At 41.1% G+C, this 18,168-nt stretch overlaps 1 protein-coding gene across 8 annotated transcripts; it reads left to right on the top strand.

The window, feature by feature from the left end:
- Positions 1 to 3,925: 3,925 nt before the first annotated feature.
- On the top strand, positions 3,926 to 17,942 carry FAM200B (family with sequence similarity 200 member B). 8 transcript variants are annotated; one of them, XR_008421841.1, is made up of 5 exons: positions 3,936 to 4,049; positions 13,048 to 13,978; positions 14,229 to 14,341; positions 17,473 to 17,594; positions 17,721 to 17,942. XR_008421841.1 is itself a non-coding variant. In XM_053901674.1 (5 exons), exons 3-4 carry the CDS (start codon positions 14,291 to 14,293, stop codon positions 17,551 to 17,553), a joined length of 1,356 nt encoding a protein of 451 aa, XP_053757649.1. In that variant the 5' UTR covers positions 3,936 to 4,049; positions 13,048 to 13,978; positions 14,229 to 14,290; the 3' UTR covers positions 17,554 to 17,594; positions 17,721 to 17,942. The 8 variants fall into 8 exon arrangements, 2 of the variants coding, with proteins under 2 accessions (XP_053757649.1, XP_053757648.1); XR_008421838.1 differs by having other exon boundaries at positions 14,468 to 17,594; XM_053901674.1 differs by having other exon boundaries at positions 14,229 to 15,565.
- The last annotated feature ends 226 nt before the right edge of the window (positions 17,943 to 18,168 follow it).

The raw sequence follows: 18,168 nt of genomic DNA, 5'->3' as shown, positions 1-18,168 counted from the left end.
AGTCTTGAAAGAGCTGGGATTGCCTGTATCCTCACATCTAATCTTTTAGCCTAATAAGAGCTTCATTCTTTTTATGCACAAAACATTACCAATCTGTCCTTTTTCCAGCTTATTTCCCAAGAATTTACTTAGAATCTGGCACACTAAAAACCCAACTTCATTGCTATTTGCCTCAGTCCTGAAAAAAAATACATAAATCAAATTATTCCCAGGTGGCATTATAATGACAACCATTTGATTTTCCCCAGGTTCAGAATTCCAGAATTTAATAATAATTCATAAGGAAGCCATAATTCATGCAAAAAAAGTTATGTTAATTTCATGCATAGGTTTACTAAATATATATTTAATAGAGTCTCAAAATAACCTTTACCTGAAATATTTGCCAAATAACAAGAATGCAATAATTTTTGGATCAAAAAAAAGTCTTTGATCTTCTTAAGTACTCATTTAAATATATTTGCCTCAAACTGGTTCCTAAGTTTTTTAAATTAAAGCTAGCATTACAGGGGTGCTTGGGTGGCTCAGTCGGTTGTGCATTGAGCAGCCGACTCTTGCTGTCAGCACATGATCTCATGGTTCATGAATCAGGCTCTGTGCTCTATGAGACTGAGTGACCCCTACTCCTCCCACACTCACACTTTCTCTCTCTCAAAATAAATAAACTTAAAAAAATAAGGTAGCATTAGAAAAGTAAACAAAATAAATTAAACCTAGTATTATACAATAAATTGGCTTTTGGTTATAATATTTTATCATAGAAAATATTTATAAGGTAACTTTCATAGGACATAAATATGTGTGTGTATATACATATACCATGAACTTACTTATCATCACATATAAATTTAGACCCCTGGGAGCTGTCTTTTCTCTAAATTATGCAAGCTCTTGGGGTGCCTGGGTGTCTCAGTCAGTTAAGTGTCCCACTTTGGCTCAGGTCATGATCTCGTGGTTTCATAAGTTTGAGCCCCACATCGGGCTTGCTGCTGTCATTGCGGAACCTGCTTTGGATCCTCTGTCTCCCTCTCTCTCTGCCCCTCCGCGGTTTGTCCTCTCTCTCAACAATAGAATAAACACCGAAAAATAAATAAATGTTATAAGCTTTTAAAGCTTTAAACCCATTAATTTTTTTAAGTTTTTTTCTTTTGAGAGAGAGCAATCCATGGACGGGCAGACAGAGAGAGAGAAAAATCCCAGGTAGGCTCAGCGTCGTCAGGGAGGAGCCCAACACGGGGCCGAACTCATGAACCTGAGCTGAAATCAAGAGCTGGACATGGGGCACCTGGGTGGCTCAGTCGGTTAAGCTGCCGACGTCGGCTCAGGTCATGACCTCTTGGTCCGTGAGTTCGAGCCCCGCGTCGGGCTCTGTGCTGACAGCTCAGAGCCTGGAGCCTGTTTCAGATTCCGTGTCTCCCTCTCTCTGACCCTCCCCTGTTCATGCTCTGTCTATCAAAAATAAATAAATGTTAAAAAAAAAAATTAAAAAAGAAAAGGAAAGAAAAAACACACTGGTGTCAATTCAACACTGCCTTTTACAATTACGCTTTCCTATAATACAGCAATTTCTTTTCTTTTTGATGAATTGTTTATCATTGTAACTCATATTCCCACACTGTTCAGGATTTCACTTACAATTTTCTTTTCTATCATAAAACATCCTCTCGGTTATATTCCAGTGGTTCCCAAACCTCCTTCTCCTCCTCAAAACAAACAAACAAAAAAAAGCAATACCTCTCATCCTTGGCTGCTGGGAGTGTAGAATGGACCACTCTATGAAGGGCAGCTATCAGTACTTATCACATTTACAAATCCCTTTCCTATAAGGGGCGCGTGGGTGGCTCGGTCAGTTAAGCTTCTGTCTCTCGATTTCAGCTCACGTCGGGATCTCAAGGCTTCCTGAGCTCCAGCCACCAGTTGGGCTCTGCACTGGCAAGGAGGAGCCTGCTTGGGATTCTCTCGTTCTCCTCTCTCTCTGCCCTTACCCCACTTATGCTGCTTCTGTCTCTCTCAAAATAAATAAACTTAAAAAAAAAATGCATTTCCTACTTGACCCAGTTCTCTTCAGACAATCTGACAGTTACCTGTGCAAATGTAGGATATGACATGTATTCATTAAAATATTGTTTCTAGGGGACCTGGCTGGCTCAGTCCGCAGAGCACGGGCTCTTGATCTCAGGGTTGTGAGTTTGAGCCCCACCTTGGGTGTAAAGATTAAAAAAAATTGTTTTGAATATGTAAAGGCTGGAAACTGTGTACATATAGTGGATTGGCTATAAATTGGAGTATGTCCACAAAATGGAATATGTCACAGCTAAAAAAAGAAAAAAAAAAAAGAGAGGAAATGTAACTAGACAGTGATAAGGAATATCAGAATATACTATTAAGTGAAAAAGCAAAGTACAAAACAATGCAGAAAATATTGAAGAAAGAATGGAGGGAAATAAGCATGCATAGTCATATTTGCTTGTATTTGCATGAAGACTGGAAGGATAAACAAGAAACTGATTAAAAATGGTTACCTTTAGGGGCGCCTGGGTGGCTCAGTCGGTTGAGCCACCGACTTCCGCTCAGGTCATGATCTACACAGCTTGCGAGTTCAAGCCCTGCGTCGGACTCTGTGCTGACAGCTCAGAGCCTGGAGCCTGCTTCTGCGTCTGTGTCTCCCTCTCTCTCTGCCCCTAACCCACTCGCATTGTCTCTGTCTCTCTCAAAAATAAAGAAACATTTAAAAAAAAAATTTAAAAATGGTTACCTGTAGAAGACTATGAGGGACAGTACTGGTGGGGACTAGGAAGGAGCATTTCTTCTGTGTAGTTAGTGCTTGTAAAATATTTACTGATTCATGTCGTGTGAAGTCTGAGTTAAAATAAAAACTCCTGCACCTAACATTTTTTTCTATTTCTTAAAATCATAATAAAAGGCAATAAATATACGGGCGCCTGGGTGGCTCGTTGGTTAAGCGGCAGATTCTTGATCTCAGCTCGGGTCTTGATCTCAGGGTTGTGAGTTCAAGCCCAGAGCTGAGTCACCACCACCACCACCCTCCACCCCCCCATCCCCCTAACCTCCCCACCACCCCCACCACCAGTACTGGGTATAGTCTACCAAAAAAAAAAAAAAAAAAGGCGATAAATATATCAACCTTTAAAGTCTCTGGTTTGTAACAAAGATGCACTTATTTGCACTGATTTTTGTCAAGAATTTAAAAGTGTGTTTTGTTAAAATCATTACAGGGCAGAAACATAAATATGTACTTATATATGTATTTTAAACCTAGTTTAATGAAATGAAGATGTATGTTAAAAGTCCGTGAGCTGTTAACCTAAAGAGACACAAGACTATGATCATTAAATACAACATGGGTCTCTAAACAAGTAAACCAGGTAAAACGGTACTAAAATTCAAAATTCCCTACAATCGTCTTACGAAGACCGTCAGGGGTAGCGTGCGCTCAAGGGCCACTCGGGGGTCCCGGGAGCGCGGGGGGACGGCAGCCGAGGCTGGGGCCGCGCTGACCTTGCAGTAGGTGCGGCTCAGCGCCACCTCGAACTTCGCCTGGTTCTGGTGCGGCTGCTGCGCCAGCTGAAAGGCCTCTTTAACCGACAGCAGCTTCTTCTCCGCCCCCATGGCGCCGTGACTCCGCTGGGACGAGCTTCGTCCGCACAGGGGTACTGCGGCCCCGACAGACTGCGGGACCAGACTCCAAATCCGCCTCCGGCTCCGGTCCGCCCGCGGCTGAGCACCCAGGGCGGGGTTACCGCCAGAGCGTTCAAAAGAACTCCCGCGGGACAAGCAAATACCGCGAGACTACCGCGACACTGCCGGGAGGCGAAAATTTCGGCCCTGTCCGCCGTGTTGCGCGTGCGCAAAGGGTCGAGCCAGTGTTGTTTTTTGTTTTTTGTTTTTTTTTTCCCGGCTGGAAGTGAGATGTTAGTGAGTGGTGAGGTTAGGCCGGAAGTGGTGTTGCGTAGGGAATGGGGGGAGGGGGGACCAGCTGAACCGCCGCTCGTCGGGCGAAGCGGGAGGCTTGTGGCGCTGGGCTGGAGGTGAGAAGAAAGGCAGCCTCTGATAGGGATGGACCAGAGTCTGCTAACGGGAGATATCCCGGGTTTCATTGGGGGAGGCACCTTCTGGTTTCGCACAGGGGACGAATTGAGGCCTCCCGGGGCGAGAGGGACAGCAATCCGGGGTCTGAGCGGAGCTATTCTAGGGTCGGTTGGAAGAGGCAAGCTGAAATTCTTAGAAGGCCTAGTTGGGCCCGAGAGGACCGGGGAGAAGTCAGGAATCCGCTGGAAAGAGGATAACATGTGAATATACCTGAAGGTGATACCTGCAAGTTGCTACCCTTAGGATCTAGTGTCCTACCTAATGAGTGCATCGAGGCAATGCGGTAAACGAGAGTACAAGAGACAGAAGGTAATTTTAGGTTACGGGTTATGAGACAGATCTGCAGTGTCTTCAGGAGGGAATCAAGCCTTACATATCCTTTACAAATGTAGAATATTTTATACAGACAAAAGTATAAATCATACATTGTGTACTCGCCACCTAACTGCGGAAATAAATTACATAAATTCCTTGATAATATAAATTGAAGTCCTTTGTCTGACCCACGCAGTCTCATTCTGTTCCCTCTTGCCCAAGGTAACCACTCTCCCAAGCACTTTTATGCTTTAATTTTAACAACATGTATAGTAATGTTTTGCATAATTTTAACAATCAGCAGTGTATATATCCTTTTGTAGCTTGCTTGTTAACTTATGTTTTTAAGATTTACCAGTGTAACGTAACTCTGGTTCATTCATTGTAACAGCTGAACAGGTATTCCTTTATATTAATTTTTCAGTATTTATCCTTTTTTTTTTTTTTTTTTGCTTTGCATGCCCAGTGCCTGATACATTGTAAGTTCCTAAATATTAGTTAAGTGAATGAATGCTGTAGCATTTGAGCTAAATCATTTAAAGAATGAATAGGATCTCAAATGACTTAAGGATATTCCATACAAACAGAATACTAGTCAGAAGCAGAATCGTGGAAATGCAGGACAAATTTCAAGAACTTTGGTAGTCTTAGAGCTTAAAATATAGAATTGTATGAAGGATAAGATGAGGCTTAGATTTAGAGAAATTGTCCTGAGGAGAATGCACTAGCTCAGAACCATTAGAGGTTTTTGAATTGTGAGAAAACTGACCAAAACTAATTTTTGTGAGTGCCTGGCAATAAAAATAAATGAAAAGCTGTACTTTTATTTTTATTATTACTTTTTTAATGTTTGTTTTTGAGAGAGATGCAGAGCACAAGTGGGGGTAGGGCAGAGAGAGAGAGGGAGACACAGAATCTGAATCAGGCTCCAGGCTGCACAGAGCTGGACACTGGGCTCGAACTCGCAAACTGTGAGATCATGATGTGAGCCGAAGTTGGGCACTTAACCAACTGAGCCACCCAAGTGCCCCCAAAAGCTGTATTTTTAGAGGATAATATTCGTAACACCATGGAGATATGTCTAAGATGTAAGAATTAGTGTCAGGGAATTAAAGATCACCTGTTATGCTTACAGCAAGAATGATCATTGCATTAAACATATAAGACAATCATGCATACTTCCTTAAAATCCTGAAACGTTTTCCTAGACCATTCATTCATAGCACCACTTTCCTGAAGAACTGTTTCACACCTTCTGTCAAACTTGCAACATTTTCTACTTCTGTGTTCCACGTAGCTGATACCTTGCTGATACCTTGTGTCCTGTTTCAGTTAAAAAAGGACTTACCCCCCTGGAGGCCTGGCAGGCTGAGTCAGAAGAGCTGGAGACTCTTGATCTCCGAGGTCAGGAGTTTGAGCCCCACATTAGGGGTAGAAATTACTTAATAAAAAAATAAACTTAAGGGGCGCCTGGGTGGCTCAGTCGGTTGGGCGACCGACTTCGGCTCAGGTCATGATCTTGCAGTCCGTGAGTTCGAGCCCCGCATCGGGCTCTGTGCTGACAGCTCAGAGCCTGGAGCCTGTTTCAGATTCTGTGTCTCCCTCTCTCTCTGACCCTCCCCCGTTCATGCTCTCTCTCTCAAAAATAAATAAACATAAAAAAAATTAAAAAAAAATATTAAAAAAAAACAAAAAAATAAACTTAAAAAAAAAAGGAAAGGGTTTCCCAGGCTTTCGTTACCACTTGTACCAGGTCTATACCCTAATACATTCCCTCTACTATTATTGTAGGTGAATTGTCTGATTTAGGAGAGGGAGTACGCTCTTTAAGAATGCTTTTTGAGGGTGCCTGGGTGGCTCAGTCTGTTGGGCATCAGCCTCTTGATTTTGGCTCAGGTCATGATCTCACTGTGGGTCCAGCCTTGCGTTGGGCTCTGTAATGGCAGTGTGGAGCCTGGTTGGGGTTCTCTCTGCCCTTCCTCACTCCTGTGAGCATGCTCTCTGAAAAATAAATAAACTTAAAAAAAATACTTAAAAAAAAATATTTTTTAATGTTTATTTTTTTGAGAGCGAGCGAGAGACAGAGCTCTAGAGGGGAAGGGCAGAGGGAGACACAGAATCCGAAGCAGGCTCCAGGCTCTGAGCTGTCAGCACAGAGCCCAGTGCGGGGCTCAAACTCACGGACCGTGAGATCATGACCTGAGCCGAAGTCGGACGCTTAACTGACTGAACCACCCAGGCGCCACCCCCCTCAAAGAAATACTTTTTTAATTCAACAGTCTGAAGTATAGCCAATTATAAACTCCTGAGAGGATTGGGTTGAAATAGGAGTGATAAAAATATTTAAAAAAACAATGCTTAAATGACAGTTGGTTTTGTCTAAAAGAATAGTAATTCAAACTTATAAGTGAGATACTAGTATTTTACGTGAGTTATTTTTAGGTAGATTTAGGTGCTAAGCTTTATAAACTAAATCTAAACATAGTTTACATATATCTTTGTATAGGACCCTTCTTTCTGCTACTTAACATTATAAGCAGTTTATTGTAAAATAGGGTATCTTTGATTATCCTATTTTAAAGAATATGTTTTACTAGCCTTTGTCTTACATATTACCAAATTGTTCAAATATAGTTTGGTAATTTATTTTTCACTGACTGGTAAAAATAGTGTCATTCATTCTCTCGTTTATTTCAAATACATTTACTGAGTACCTACCTTATGACAAACACATTCTAGGAACAGGTAGATAAGATTCATTTGTGCAAAATCAGTAACCTGAAACTACATCACATAACTATGTTAGTGCATCTTGGTATATAAGGAAACTTCCCCTACAACTAGTTGGTCAACTTAATTGAAATTCTATCCTAAAGGATGGCTACGCTATATGCACATCTGATTAAAGAGCATTATTGCTCGGAAATGACAACGGTCAACCTCAATATGTCTATCTTAAGCATCAGTGCACACGTTTATGATCTTTTAAGTTTTGGCCATGAAGGGATCTGTCCCAGCAGAGCCCATTTGGGCTGTAGACTTACACTGATGTACTTGCCCATGTTATGTATGGTATGTGTATGCTCTGATGTACATTGACTCCTAATTATGAATATGTCTCTTCAAATTAAAATTCCTCAACTTATGGTTAGACCAAAAACAGGTTTGAGCCTATCCCCCAAAACTCCTATGACTTCCCATTAAGAGAAGTTAAACAAAAGGAGGGCAGACAAAAGACTTTGTAGCACATTTAGCCCCTTTTTTCTTTAGCTGTATAAGGTAAATATCTATAAAATACCTGGGGGAACATGGCATATTTTATCCTTAAAATTGTAATGGCTTGTGGAGCATCTGGCTGTCTCAGTTGGGAGAACATGCTATGCTTCATCTTGGGGTTTAAAGTTCAAGCCCCATGTTGGGTGTAGAGATTACTTAAAAATAAAATCTTTAAAAACAACAACAACAACAACAACAACAAAAACCGCTAGTGATTTGAGATTTCTTGGAGGGAAAGAAGTATTAAAAACAAGAAAGCATCCTTACTGGAACTTTTAACTGAGAGGAAGAGTCAATAATTGTTCTCTTTCACCTTTTAAGGGCAGCTATGTATCTAAGTCAGATTGCTTTTAAGGCTACTGTGATTTCCCTCCAACTCTTCTTATTCATTAAAAAGAAATCTAGATGCAGTTGAGTTTCCAACAATTTAGTTCTGGTTTAAACATCGATGATATACACCGTGCTCTGACATCCAAGAGAAATAAACTCTCTAGTCCTTACCAACCTATCTTGGAAGACAGAACATAAGAAAAGCTCTGCCTTTTTCAGACCATGGTGAAATATTTGGAACATGCCATCTTTCAAGGAAACCTCTAACCAAGATTAAGTCAAGGCATCTACCAGTCCCCGAATTCTCTCCCAGATGCACATCTTTTTAAGTATAGCCTGGTACTGTATACAGTAGATTTCTAGTTACTTAGGCTACTTAGCCATCGTTAAAGCATTTATAATAACTAGCCAAGCTGATATTTCCAAGCCCCTCCTAAGGCAACCAACATGTAAAATTGCCACCACTCTAATAAACCCTGACCTCTGTCCCTATCTGTAGGTCTTCCTGAGGGCACCAACCCTTTATATTACTGTAAACAGAAAACTATGCCAAGAGAGTGCTAGCCTAGAGACAAGGTGATGCATTTTGTGCTGTTGCGTATTACAACTTCATCCTACTCCTACAGCAATCCCCGTTTCCTCAGTGGCCTCTCCTGCCACTTCCCTGGCACCTTCCTGAAGCTGCATTCCAGCATTGCTCCAGGGTGCCTATTAAAGCTTTTTGTAAAGTTTCAGCCCTTAAATTCGAGATTTAACATTTGTCCAATGCTAAACTGACCAAACAGGACAGATATCTCTTGACCAGCTCTTCACATCCCTGTTTCTCACTAAATTATGCCACATCGTGTGACCCATCTCACAGCCATCTTTACTCCTGCCTGTACCTCCAGATCTGTACCCTTCAGTTCTAACTTGCTTCTGTTTTCTGACATTTCATATCAGAGACCAACAAGGTACCTGAGTAGCATGCTAGGCCGTTATGACTGATGAGATCCTTGAGTAGTCCCTTTGGCATTTGAAGTCGGCCAGTATGAATGAGTTCACATTGGCACCTTTACCAAAAAAAAAAAAAAAAAAAAAAAGAAGAAGAAGAAGAGGCATCAACAACTACACTTTGTCTATAATGTGTAATCTGTGCCCACAATTATGGTATGCTCCAGCAACAAAAAGATACACAGCCTTTGCTGATATCCTTATTTAAAATGCACCCATATGTACAGTCCAGCAGATTCCATTGTATTTATCCACAGGAGTTGAAAAGTTATGTTCACACAAAAATCTGCAACTGATGTTTATAGCTGCTTTTTTGATAATTGCCAAAATTTGGGGATGCCTAGGTGGCTCAGGCAGGTAAGCGTCCAACTTTGGCTTGGGTCACGATCTCACCATTCATGAGTTCGAATCCTGTGTCAGGCTTCACGCAGGCAGTGCGGAGCCTGCGTGGGATTCTGGCTCTCTCCTCTCTCTCTCTGTCGGCCCCTCCTCCACTTGTACATTCTCTCTCAAAATAAATAAATAAACTTAAAAAAAATTGCCAAACCTTGGAAGCAACCAAGAAGTCTTTCAGTAGGTGCATGGATAAATAAACTTTTATATTTAGACAATGGAATATTATTCTGTGGTAAAAAGAAATGAACCATCAAGCCATGAAAAGACATTAAGGAACCTTAAATATGTATTACTAAGTGAAAGAAGCCAATGTAAAAATGCTTCATACTGTAAGTTCCAGTTTATGACATTCTAGAAAAGGTAAAACTGGAGACATTTATTTTTTTTTTTTAATTTTTTTTTAACGTTTATTTACTTTTGAGATAGAGACAGAGCATGAACGGGGGAGGGGCAGAGAGAGAGGGAGACACAGAATCGGAAGCAGGCTCCAGGCTCTGAGCCATCAGCCCAGAGCCCGACGTGGGGCTCGAACTCAAGGACTGTGAGATCGTGACCTGAGCTGAAGTCGGACGCTCAACCGACTGAGCCACCCAGGCACCCCAAAACTGGAGACATTAAAAAAAAAAAAAAATCAGTGATTACCAGGGATTGGAGGGAGGTAGAGATGAATAGGCAGAACATAGGATTTTTAGAGCAGTGAACATATTCTGATATCATAGCGATGGATACATGTCATACATTTGTCAATTATTGTCAAATTATTGTTAATAGTAAAGTCCATATAGGTATAATTAATGAAGTCTCACAGAAGAATATCACCAAGATTATAGCCTTTTCTTTATAGCCTTTTCTGACATCTTTTTTGCTCAAATTTACCATTCTCTGTGATGCCTCTTTCCAAGCTGGCTTTATAGTTGAAAGGGTAGGTCCCCACATAAATATAACAGCAATAGGCTGATGAATATTGATGGCATATAGATAATGTATGGCTCATTTTTTTAAAAAATTTTTTTTAATGTTTATTTTTGAGAGAGACAGAGACAGAATGTGAGTGGGTTAAGGGCAGAGAGAGAGGGAGACACAGAATCCAAAACAGGCTCCAGGCTCTGAGCTGTCAGCACAGAACCCGATGCAGGCTTGAACTCGTGAGCCAGGAGATCCTGACCTGAGCCGAAGTCTGACGCTTAACCGACTGAGCCACCCAGGTGCCCCTGTATGGCTCATTTTTGAGAGCTGCTTGATATTCCTTATACCCATACCTTGCTTGTGTACTAGTATACAAGTCTACTCTTTCACTCAGGTGAGGAATTGGTGGTAGTTAGAAAGGAAAATACTTAGTGTGTTCCCCTAATCAGGGGATTCTAATATTCCTCTCAGGTGAGTGGGGGAAATCTGCTCACCAGGCAAATAATAAATAATCTTAAGATAATGTGTATTTCAGCTTTAACACTATGACTTCCTGGAAGAACTCAAGGAATGCAGGATTTATACTAAAAAGTAACAGGCCTTATGGGGACAATGGGATTAGGACCAAACTATATGACTTTGTAACTAGAGCAATAACAAAAATGATTCAAAACCTCTTCAGGATTTATTTTAATCAGGCATGATAAGACACACAGACACAGAAATGTCACACAGTAGGAAGTTTTTATACTCCCAGATCCCTAGAGGCAGGACATAGAGCATGCCAAGCCATGCAAGGGCCACAGGGGGAAACAGGAGGTTTCAGGAGGCAGAGGGAGCAGAAGGGAAACTGCAGAAAAGCCTGTATTGTGGAAAAGCCTGGGTATTTTCTAGGACAGAACCAGTGAGGCAGGATGAGCTGGCTAAGCAGGTTTAAAATTGGGTTTTTGATTGATTTCAACAGGCTCTAGGGCATAGGGGCTGTTCCTAGTTGTCAGATACCCGACTGTGAGATGACTGGGGTGGAGGGGAATATTGCCTGAGTTTAAGAGCCTGATTGGGGTGGGGTGGGGTGTGTGTGCAGGTGGGGTGGGCTCTAGAATGGTGAGTTTGCATATGAAAGTTGTGTTAACTGGTTGAGCTGGTTGCTATCTGTTGAGTTGTTTGCCATCTCTAGAGTAGTTTTGGGGGATGCCCAGTCCCTCTCTGATTCGTGAGAACCCGCAAGCCAGAGTGCATCAAGAATACAGATAATAAGAAAATATTAATGCAAATGATTCTAATAACAGTTATTCACGCTGTAAGATGTTGAATTTTTTTTTTTATTTACTTATTCTGAGAGAGAGCGTGTGAGTGGAGGAGGGCTAGAGAGAGGAAGAGAGAATCCCAAGCAGGTTCCACACTGTCAGCACTGAACCAGATGTGGGGTTCAAACTCACAAACCGTGAGATAATGACCTGATTCGAAAGCAAGAGTTGGACACTTAACCGACTGAGCCACCCAGGTGCCCTTAAGTTGTTGAATTTCTAGTAAACACTACAGTAAGTGTAAGGCTTTACCTCCCTCCCCCAGAAAGGCGGAACAACTTGATGGAACGCTATGTAAGAAAGTGCTGTGTATGATACTAAGACCCAAATAACACCAAGGTCAAAGGGCAGTGCAGTGAGCACAGGTTTCCCCTTTGAAAATAGGGCATTCCTCTGAAATCCCCTGCTTTCAGAAAGTTGGTGTGAGGCCACTTTGCTTTTACCAAAGACCTACGTTAGTATGGTAACGGCTCTTTTCACAAAAGTGAAAATCCTCTTTGGATTTCTTTCAGTTAGCAAAAACAGGTATCAATGTAGGTCTGCCCTAGAAGTGAAATGGCATAACACAACCTTTTAGAAAGTGGGGGATACCTGTGCTTCTACGATGGACATACCCAAACTGAACTGGGAGGAAGTCTAAAGTGGCAGATAAACCATGGGCCTCCATGGCTCGCTGTATTCAGCTTTATTAAGTATACTTTGCAGTTTCTGATGCCAACTTCCAGGTTTTACAGACATCATTTTTTCTTTTTTTATTAAAAAAATTTTTTAGGGGCGCCTGGGTGGCTCAGTTGGTTAAGCGTCTGACTTCAGCTCAGGTCATGATCTCACAGTCCGTGAGTTCGAGCCCCACGTCGGGCTCTGTGCTGACAGCTCAGAGCTTGCAGCCTGCTTTGGATTCTGTCTCCCTCTCTCTCTGCCCCTCCCCTGCTCATACTCTGTCTCTCTCTGTCTCAAAAATAAATAAAAACATTAAATAAAATTTTTTTTGAATGCTTAATTTACTTTTGAGAGAAAGAGAGACAGAGACAGGCGTGAACAGGGGAGGGGCAGAGAGAGAGAGAGAGAGAGAGAGAGACAGAATCCGAAGCAGGCTCCAGACTCTGAGCTGTCAACACAGAGCCCGACGCGGGGCTCGAACTCACGGACTGCAAGATCACGACCTGAGCTGAAGTTGGACGCTTCACTGAGCCACCCAGGCACCCCTGATATCATTGTTTCTATTTACCAATCTTGGTTTAGGTCATTTGCCTTACAGAAATAGACCTAAGCTGATATGACATAGTGATGAGAAGAGCTTTAGGCCTTTTGCTTCAGGACCCATGATCTTGGATATCCTGAAGGTTGCCATAGCTGGCAATAATAACCTCTGTATTCTAAAGTTTTAATGTCATCTCTCTGCTCTTATTCCCAGGCCAAGGATGCAGTCCAAGGAAGTTCTAAAAATATATCATCAGGTCCAACTTGGTAGTTGACCTAGCCATGGAAAGCCTCATTGGATCCTCACTGGGTCAGACCATAACTGGCATTCTTAAAAACTCTTCCCATCATAAAGTATCAAGAAGGAAAGTGTAGGATATATACCTACCACTTCAAGAAAGCTCCTGTACCAGCCAACAGCCTAACAGATTAGCTAGCTGCTTTGATCATCAAGCAGACGTACTCAAGCTCAGCACAGCACAGGAAAAATCTCTCTATCAACATTTTTTCACATTCTGTGTGTGACCTATTAGCGGGTCATGAAATCAGTTCTGTGAGTCACAGTGAAAGTTTTTTTAAAACAGTAAAATATATCAAGTGTTTTGTGTGATTCCTCTGCCAGAATTGTGCTACCAGGAATACTAAGGTCAATTTCAAGATCTGAAAAGAAAATTAACTAATGGAGGGCATATAATGAACAGAATGTATACTGGCTAAGAAATGGCTTTTCAAGCATTTGTCCACTGGTGTCTTGTTTCGTTTTCATAATAATAAAGTTGGTGAGCAGTCTAGTTTGTGTTCCCGTGACTTACAACTAGATGTGAAGTCTGAGATGTTCAACTGAGATGCATTTGCAAACTATATTTTTTGGGAAAGATGTTATCTAGGCTATATATATATATATATATATATATATATATATATACAATTTTTTTAGTGGCATTTAAAACATTTTAATCAGCATTACTTTTAAAATGGATCCTATCGTTTTTAAAAGAAAGAGGAAAAATGAAGTGAAATGTGCAGACACTTGTTCAAGTTCAGCTGCTGCACCTGGAAATGTGAATAGTGACCATGTTGAGAGAAATACTGACTGTAATCTGCAAACTTCAACCTCGTTTGAGCCACATTTCAAAAAGAAAAAGGTAAGTGCAAGACGTTATAATGAAGATTATTTAAAATACGGTTTTATCAAATGTGAAAAACCCTTTGAAAATGACAGACCTCAGTGTGTTATTTGTAATAATATTCTTGCAAATGAGAGCTTAAAACCTTCTAAATTAAAAAGGCACTTAGAAACTCAGCATGCTGAACTTACTGATAAGCCTCTTGAGTATTTTCAAAGAAAGAAAAAGGATGTAAAGTTGTCTACACGATTTCTCGGTTGTCCTACAGCTGTTAGCGAGAAAGCCTTATTATCGTCGTATTTGGTTGCATATCGAGTGGCGAAAGAGAAAATGGCTCACACGGCTGCTGAAAAAATAATTCTTCCAGCGTGTTTGGATATGGTGCGTACAATTTTTGATGACAAATCGGCTGATAAATTAAAAACGATATCTAGTGATGACATAATATCTCTTCGAATGTGCACTATTGCGGAACACTTAGAAACAATGCTTCTTACCCGGTTGCAGACTGGTATAGACTTTGCGATCCAGCTCGATGACGGCACCGATCTGGGGAGCGGCACAACACTCTTAGTTTATGTCAGATACGCGTGGCAAGAAGATTTCATGGAGGATTTTTTGTGTTGTTTAAATATAACCTCACACCTAAGCGGGTTAGATATTTTTACAGAATTAGAAAAGTGCATTGTTGGCCGATATAAATTAAACTGGAAGAACTGCAAAGGGATTACAAGTGACGGAGCAGCAAGCATAACCGGAAGACACAGCAGAGTAATTAAAAAATTGCTAGAAGTTACTGATAATGGCGCCGTGTGGAATCACTGTTTTATACATCGTGAAGCTTTAGCGTCCAGAGAAATCCCACAGAATCTCTTGGAAGTGCTGAAAAACGCAGTGAAAGTTGTTAACTTCATTAAAGGCAGTCCACTAAATAACCAGCTTCTTGAAACATTTTGTTCAGAGATTGGAGCTAATCGTACCCACTTACTATACCATACCAAAGTTCGTTGGTTGTCTCATGGCAAAATACTAAGCAGGGTTTACGAACTCAGGAACGAGATCCACCTTTTTCTTACTGAAAAAAAATCTCATTTGGCAAGTATTTTGGAAGATGACATTTGGGTGACGAAATTGGCATATTTAACAGATATTTTTGGCATTCTTAACGAACTGAGTTTAAAACTACAGGGGGAAAATAGCAATATATTCCAACAGGTCGAACGCATCCAGGGATTCCAAAAGACACTATTGTTATGGCAAGCGAGGCTTAAAAGCAGCCGTCCGAGCTACTACATGTTTCCGAGATTTTTGCAACATATCGAAGAGAACGTTATTAGTGAAAACCTTTTGAAAGAAATAAAATTAGAGATATTGGTGCATCTCACTTCTCTGTCTCAAACTTTTAACCATTTCTTTCCAGAAGAGAAGTTTGAAACGTTAAGAGAAAACAGCTGGGTGAAAGATCCCTTTGCTTTTCGAAACCCAGAATCGGTAATTGAGTTAAACTTGGTGCCTGAAGAAGAGAGTGAATTACTGCAGCTCAGTTCCTCATACACATTGAAGACTGACTACGAAGCATTAACATTATCGGCATTTTGGATTAAGGTAAAGGAAGACTTCCCTCTGCTAAGCAGAAAGAGTGTCCCGCTTCCGTTACCATTCACGACGACCAGTTTGTGCGAGCGTGGGTTTTCAGTCCTGACCCAGTTAAAAGCAAAGGAAAGAAACGGGTTGAAAGGTGCAGCAGATACGCGGGTGGCACTGTCCTCCTGTGTTCCCGACTGGAGCGAACTTCTCAGCAGGCAAGCGCACCCGTCACCTTAAGTGAATCTTCCCTGATTTGTGTTCTTGTGTTTCTTATTTTGTGACATTTTTCTATGCTGAATTCAGATGCTAACACAGCATTGTATGTGCTAACTTGGTTTTTATTTTTGGCATATTTAAATATTAATGAAATCATAATGTAATTTCCATTCTTTGACCAAAACTTTAATGAACTTCTGTTAGAGGCCAGGAAGTTTTCTAGAGACATTTGGGATGCAAAATGAAGAAAGCAAAGATCATTCTGTAGTGGAACTTCGTGGAACTGGCAGGGAGAGAGACAGACAGACCATAAATAACCCTTAAAATATTTTAAAGGTAATAAGTGCTATAGAAAGAGCAATAAGAAAGAAGGCTCGGGAACTGTTATATGGGCACCAAATCATGAAGGGCTCTGTAGACCATCAAAGGGCCTCTGGGTTTTTGCCTGAAATGGAGAGCAGTTGAAGGATTATGCAGAGGAAAGATGCGATGTGAATTAGGTTTTAAAAGATTCACTTCATAGGTGCCCAGCTGGCTCAGTCAATAGAGCATGTGCCTCTTTTTTTTTATTTTTTATTTTTTTTAATATTTATTTATTTTTGAGACAATGCGAGAGACAGAGTGCAATCAGCGGAGGGATGGACAGAGGGAGACACAGAATCTGAAGTGGGCTCCAGGCTCTGAGCTGTCAGCCCAGAGCCCGACGCGGGGCTCAAACTCCCAAACCGTGAGATCATGACCTGAGCTGAAGTTGGATACTTAACCAACTGAGCCACTCAGACGCCCCTAGAGCATGTGCCTCTTGATCTTGGGGTTGTAAGTTTGTGCCCCACATTGGGTGTAGAGATTACTTAAAAAAATAAAATAAGCTGAAATAAATAGAAGACTCTGGCTGACATTTTGAGAATAAATGGAATTCAACGTTAACTTCCCTAAAGAGGATTTTCCTAACCCACCTTAGTTTTTGTTCCATTATTCCCTTTGTTTCTTTTCTTGGTAGTGTATCATTTGTAATATTTTTATTTATTTGATAACTGATTCTGTCAATCTGCTACCCTGGAATGAGTGCTTCATAGGAGCAGAATTCATGTCCATTTTGTATGATACACAGTAAGTGGGGATGTAATGTACATCTTATTAACAAATAATGATCTCTAACATCTGTAACTTGAGGTTGTACTCTCAGGAATAATTATTAAATGTGTGGCAAAGTCTCTTTCACATTTTTAAAAATATTTATTTTTGAGGGAAAGAGACAATGTGCGAGCACGGGAGGGACAGAGAGAGGGGGACAGAAGCGTGCTCTACATGGACAGCAGCGAGTCCAATGTGGGGCTTGAACTCCCCAACCTTGAGATCATGACCTGAGCTGAAGTCAGATGCTTAACTGACTGAATCACCCAGGTGCCCCCCCCCCCCATTTTTTTTTTTTTTTAACATTTTAAAATCTGATTTGGTCAGATAATCTCTATAAGCATTCAAAAATGGCATTGATTGATATGGCTTCCTCACATTGTTGCTGATAATTAAGCAACTTAAATTGCTTAATATGTGTTCCTCAAATTAATTTCAACTTCTGCCTTTATATAGTCACTGATTCCAGTGGGTGGTGTTTCTCTTGGCAAGGGCTCTCTCTAAAATTGTAAAGGTGAGCAATTCCTTTCCATCAGCTACCATGCTTAGGATTCTTGTAATATTTGTGTTTTCAGATTTTGTCTTCTATTGAAGGTGATTTTTTTACTTGCCTTTTTGGTACTCGAAATAAAGTGTTGGAATACAGTTCCCCATGAATATCTCACATGTCTGCTCAGTGTGGATTCTCTGAATGAAGGTATTTGCATCCACATTAAGAATGTTTGTAAAGGGAGACAGTTGAGGATCATGAAGCTAGAGACATACCAGGGAAGTAAAGATAAAGCCTTCTTTCCCTCCCCTGAGTTGTTTGCTTGCATTCCAGAGTAATGGATAATCTCCCTGGAGACGAGGATGGGAAGATATACCAGCAACCCCACAAAACCCTAGAGTCTAATATCATGCAACCCACTGCATGATGGAGAGGTGACATCTGATCCTTACCATGTCACGCTGTGGGAGTTGGGGTATGGGGAGCTAACAAACAAAACTGATGTGTCTGCTTCTTTTTTTTTGGCTGTGAGTAATAAATTGTTTCTGACTCAAACATCGTGTGTCTTTTTGTCGGTATATGACACTCTGCCGAATCCCTTTGTGCAAGGCACACATTCAAGGTTTCGGGGATTAGGATCTGGACATCTGTTGGGTGGTGAAGGGGGGACTCAGCCTATCACAGTCCACTCTTACCAAAGACTCATACGCATCTTGCATGAGAAAGATACTCACCCATCTTGAATGTGACCAGAAGTCTCAGCCCATTACATCAACTCAAG

The sequence above is a fragment of the Panthera pardus genome, unplaced genomic scaffold (genome assembly GCF_024362965.1).
Source record: "Panthera pardus isolate Hobbes unplaced genomic scaffold, ASM2436296v1 HiC_scaffold_13, whole genome shotgun sequence".
NCBI classification, from domain to species: Eukaryota; Metazoa; Chordata; class Mammalia; order Carnivora; family Felidae; genus Panthera; species Panthera pardus.
The sequence above is the reverse complement of the archived record's forward strand: the minus strand, read 5'-3'. Positions and strand labels throughout refer to the sequence as shown.

What these genes read in the sequence shown, in the direction of transcription:
- FAM200B (XM_053901673.1), top strand. Translation starts at nt 14,291, where the DNA reads ATGGCTCACACGGCTGCTGAAAAAATAATTCTTCCAGCGTGTTTGGAT.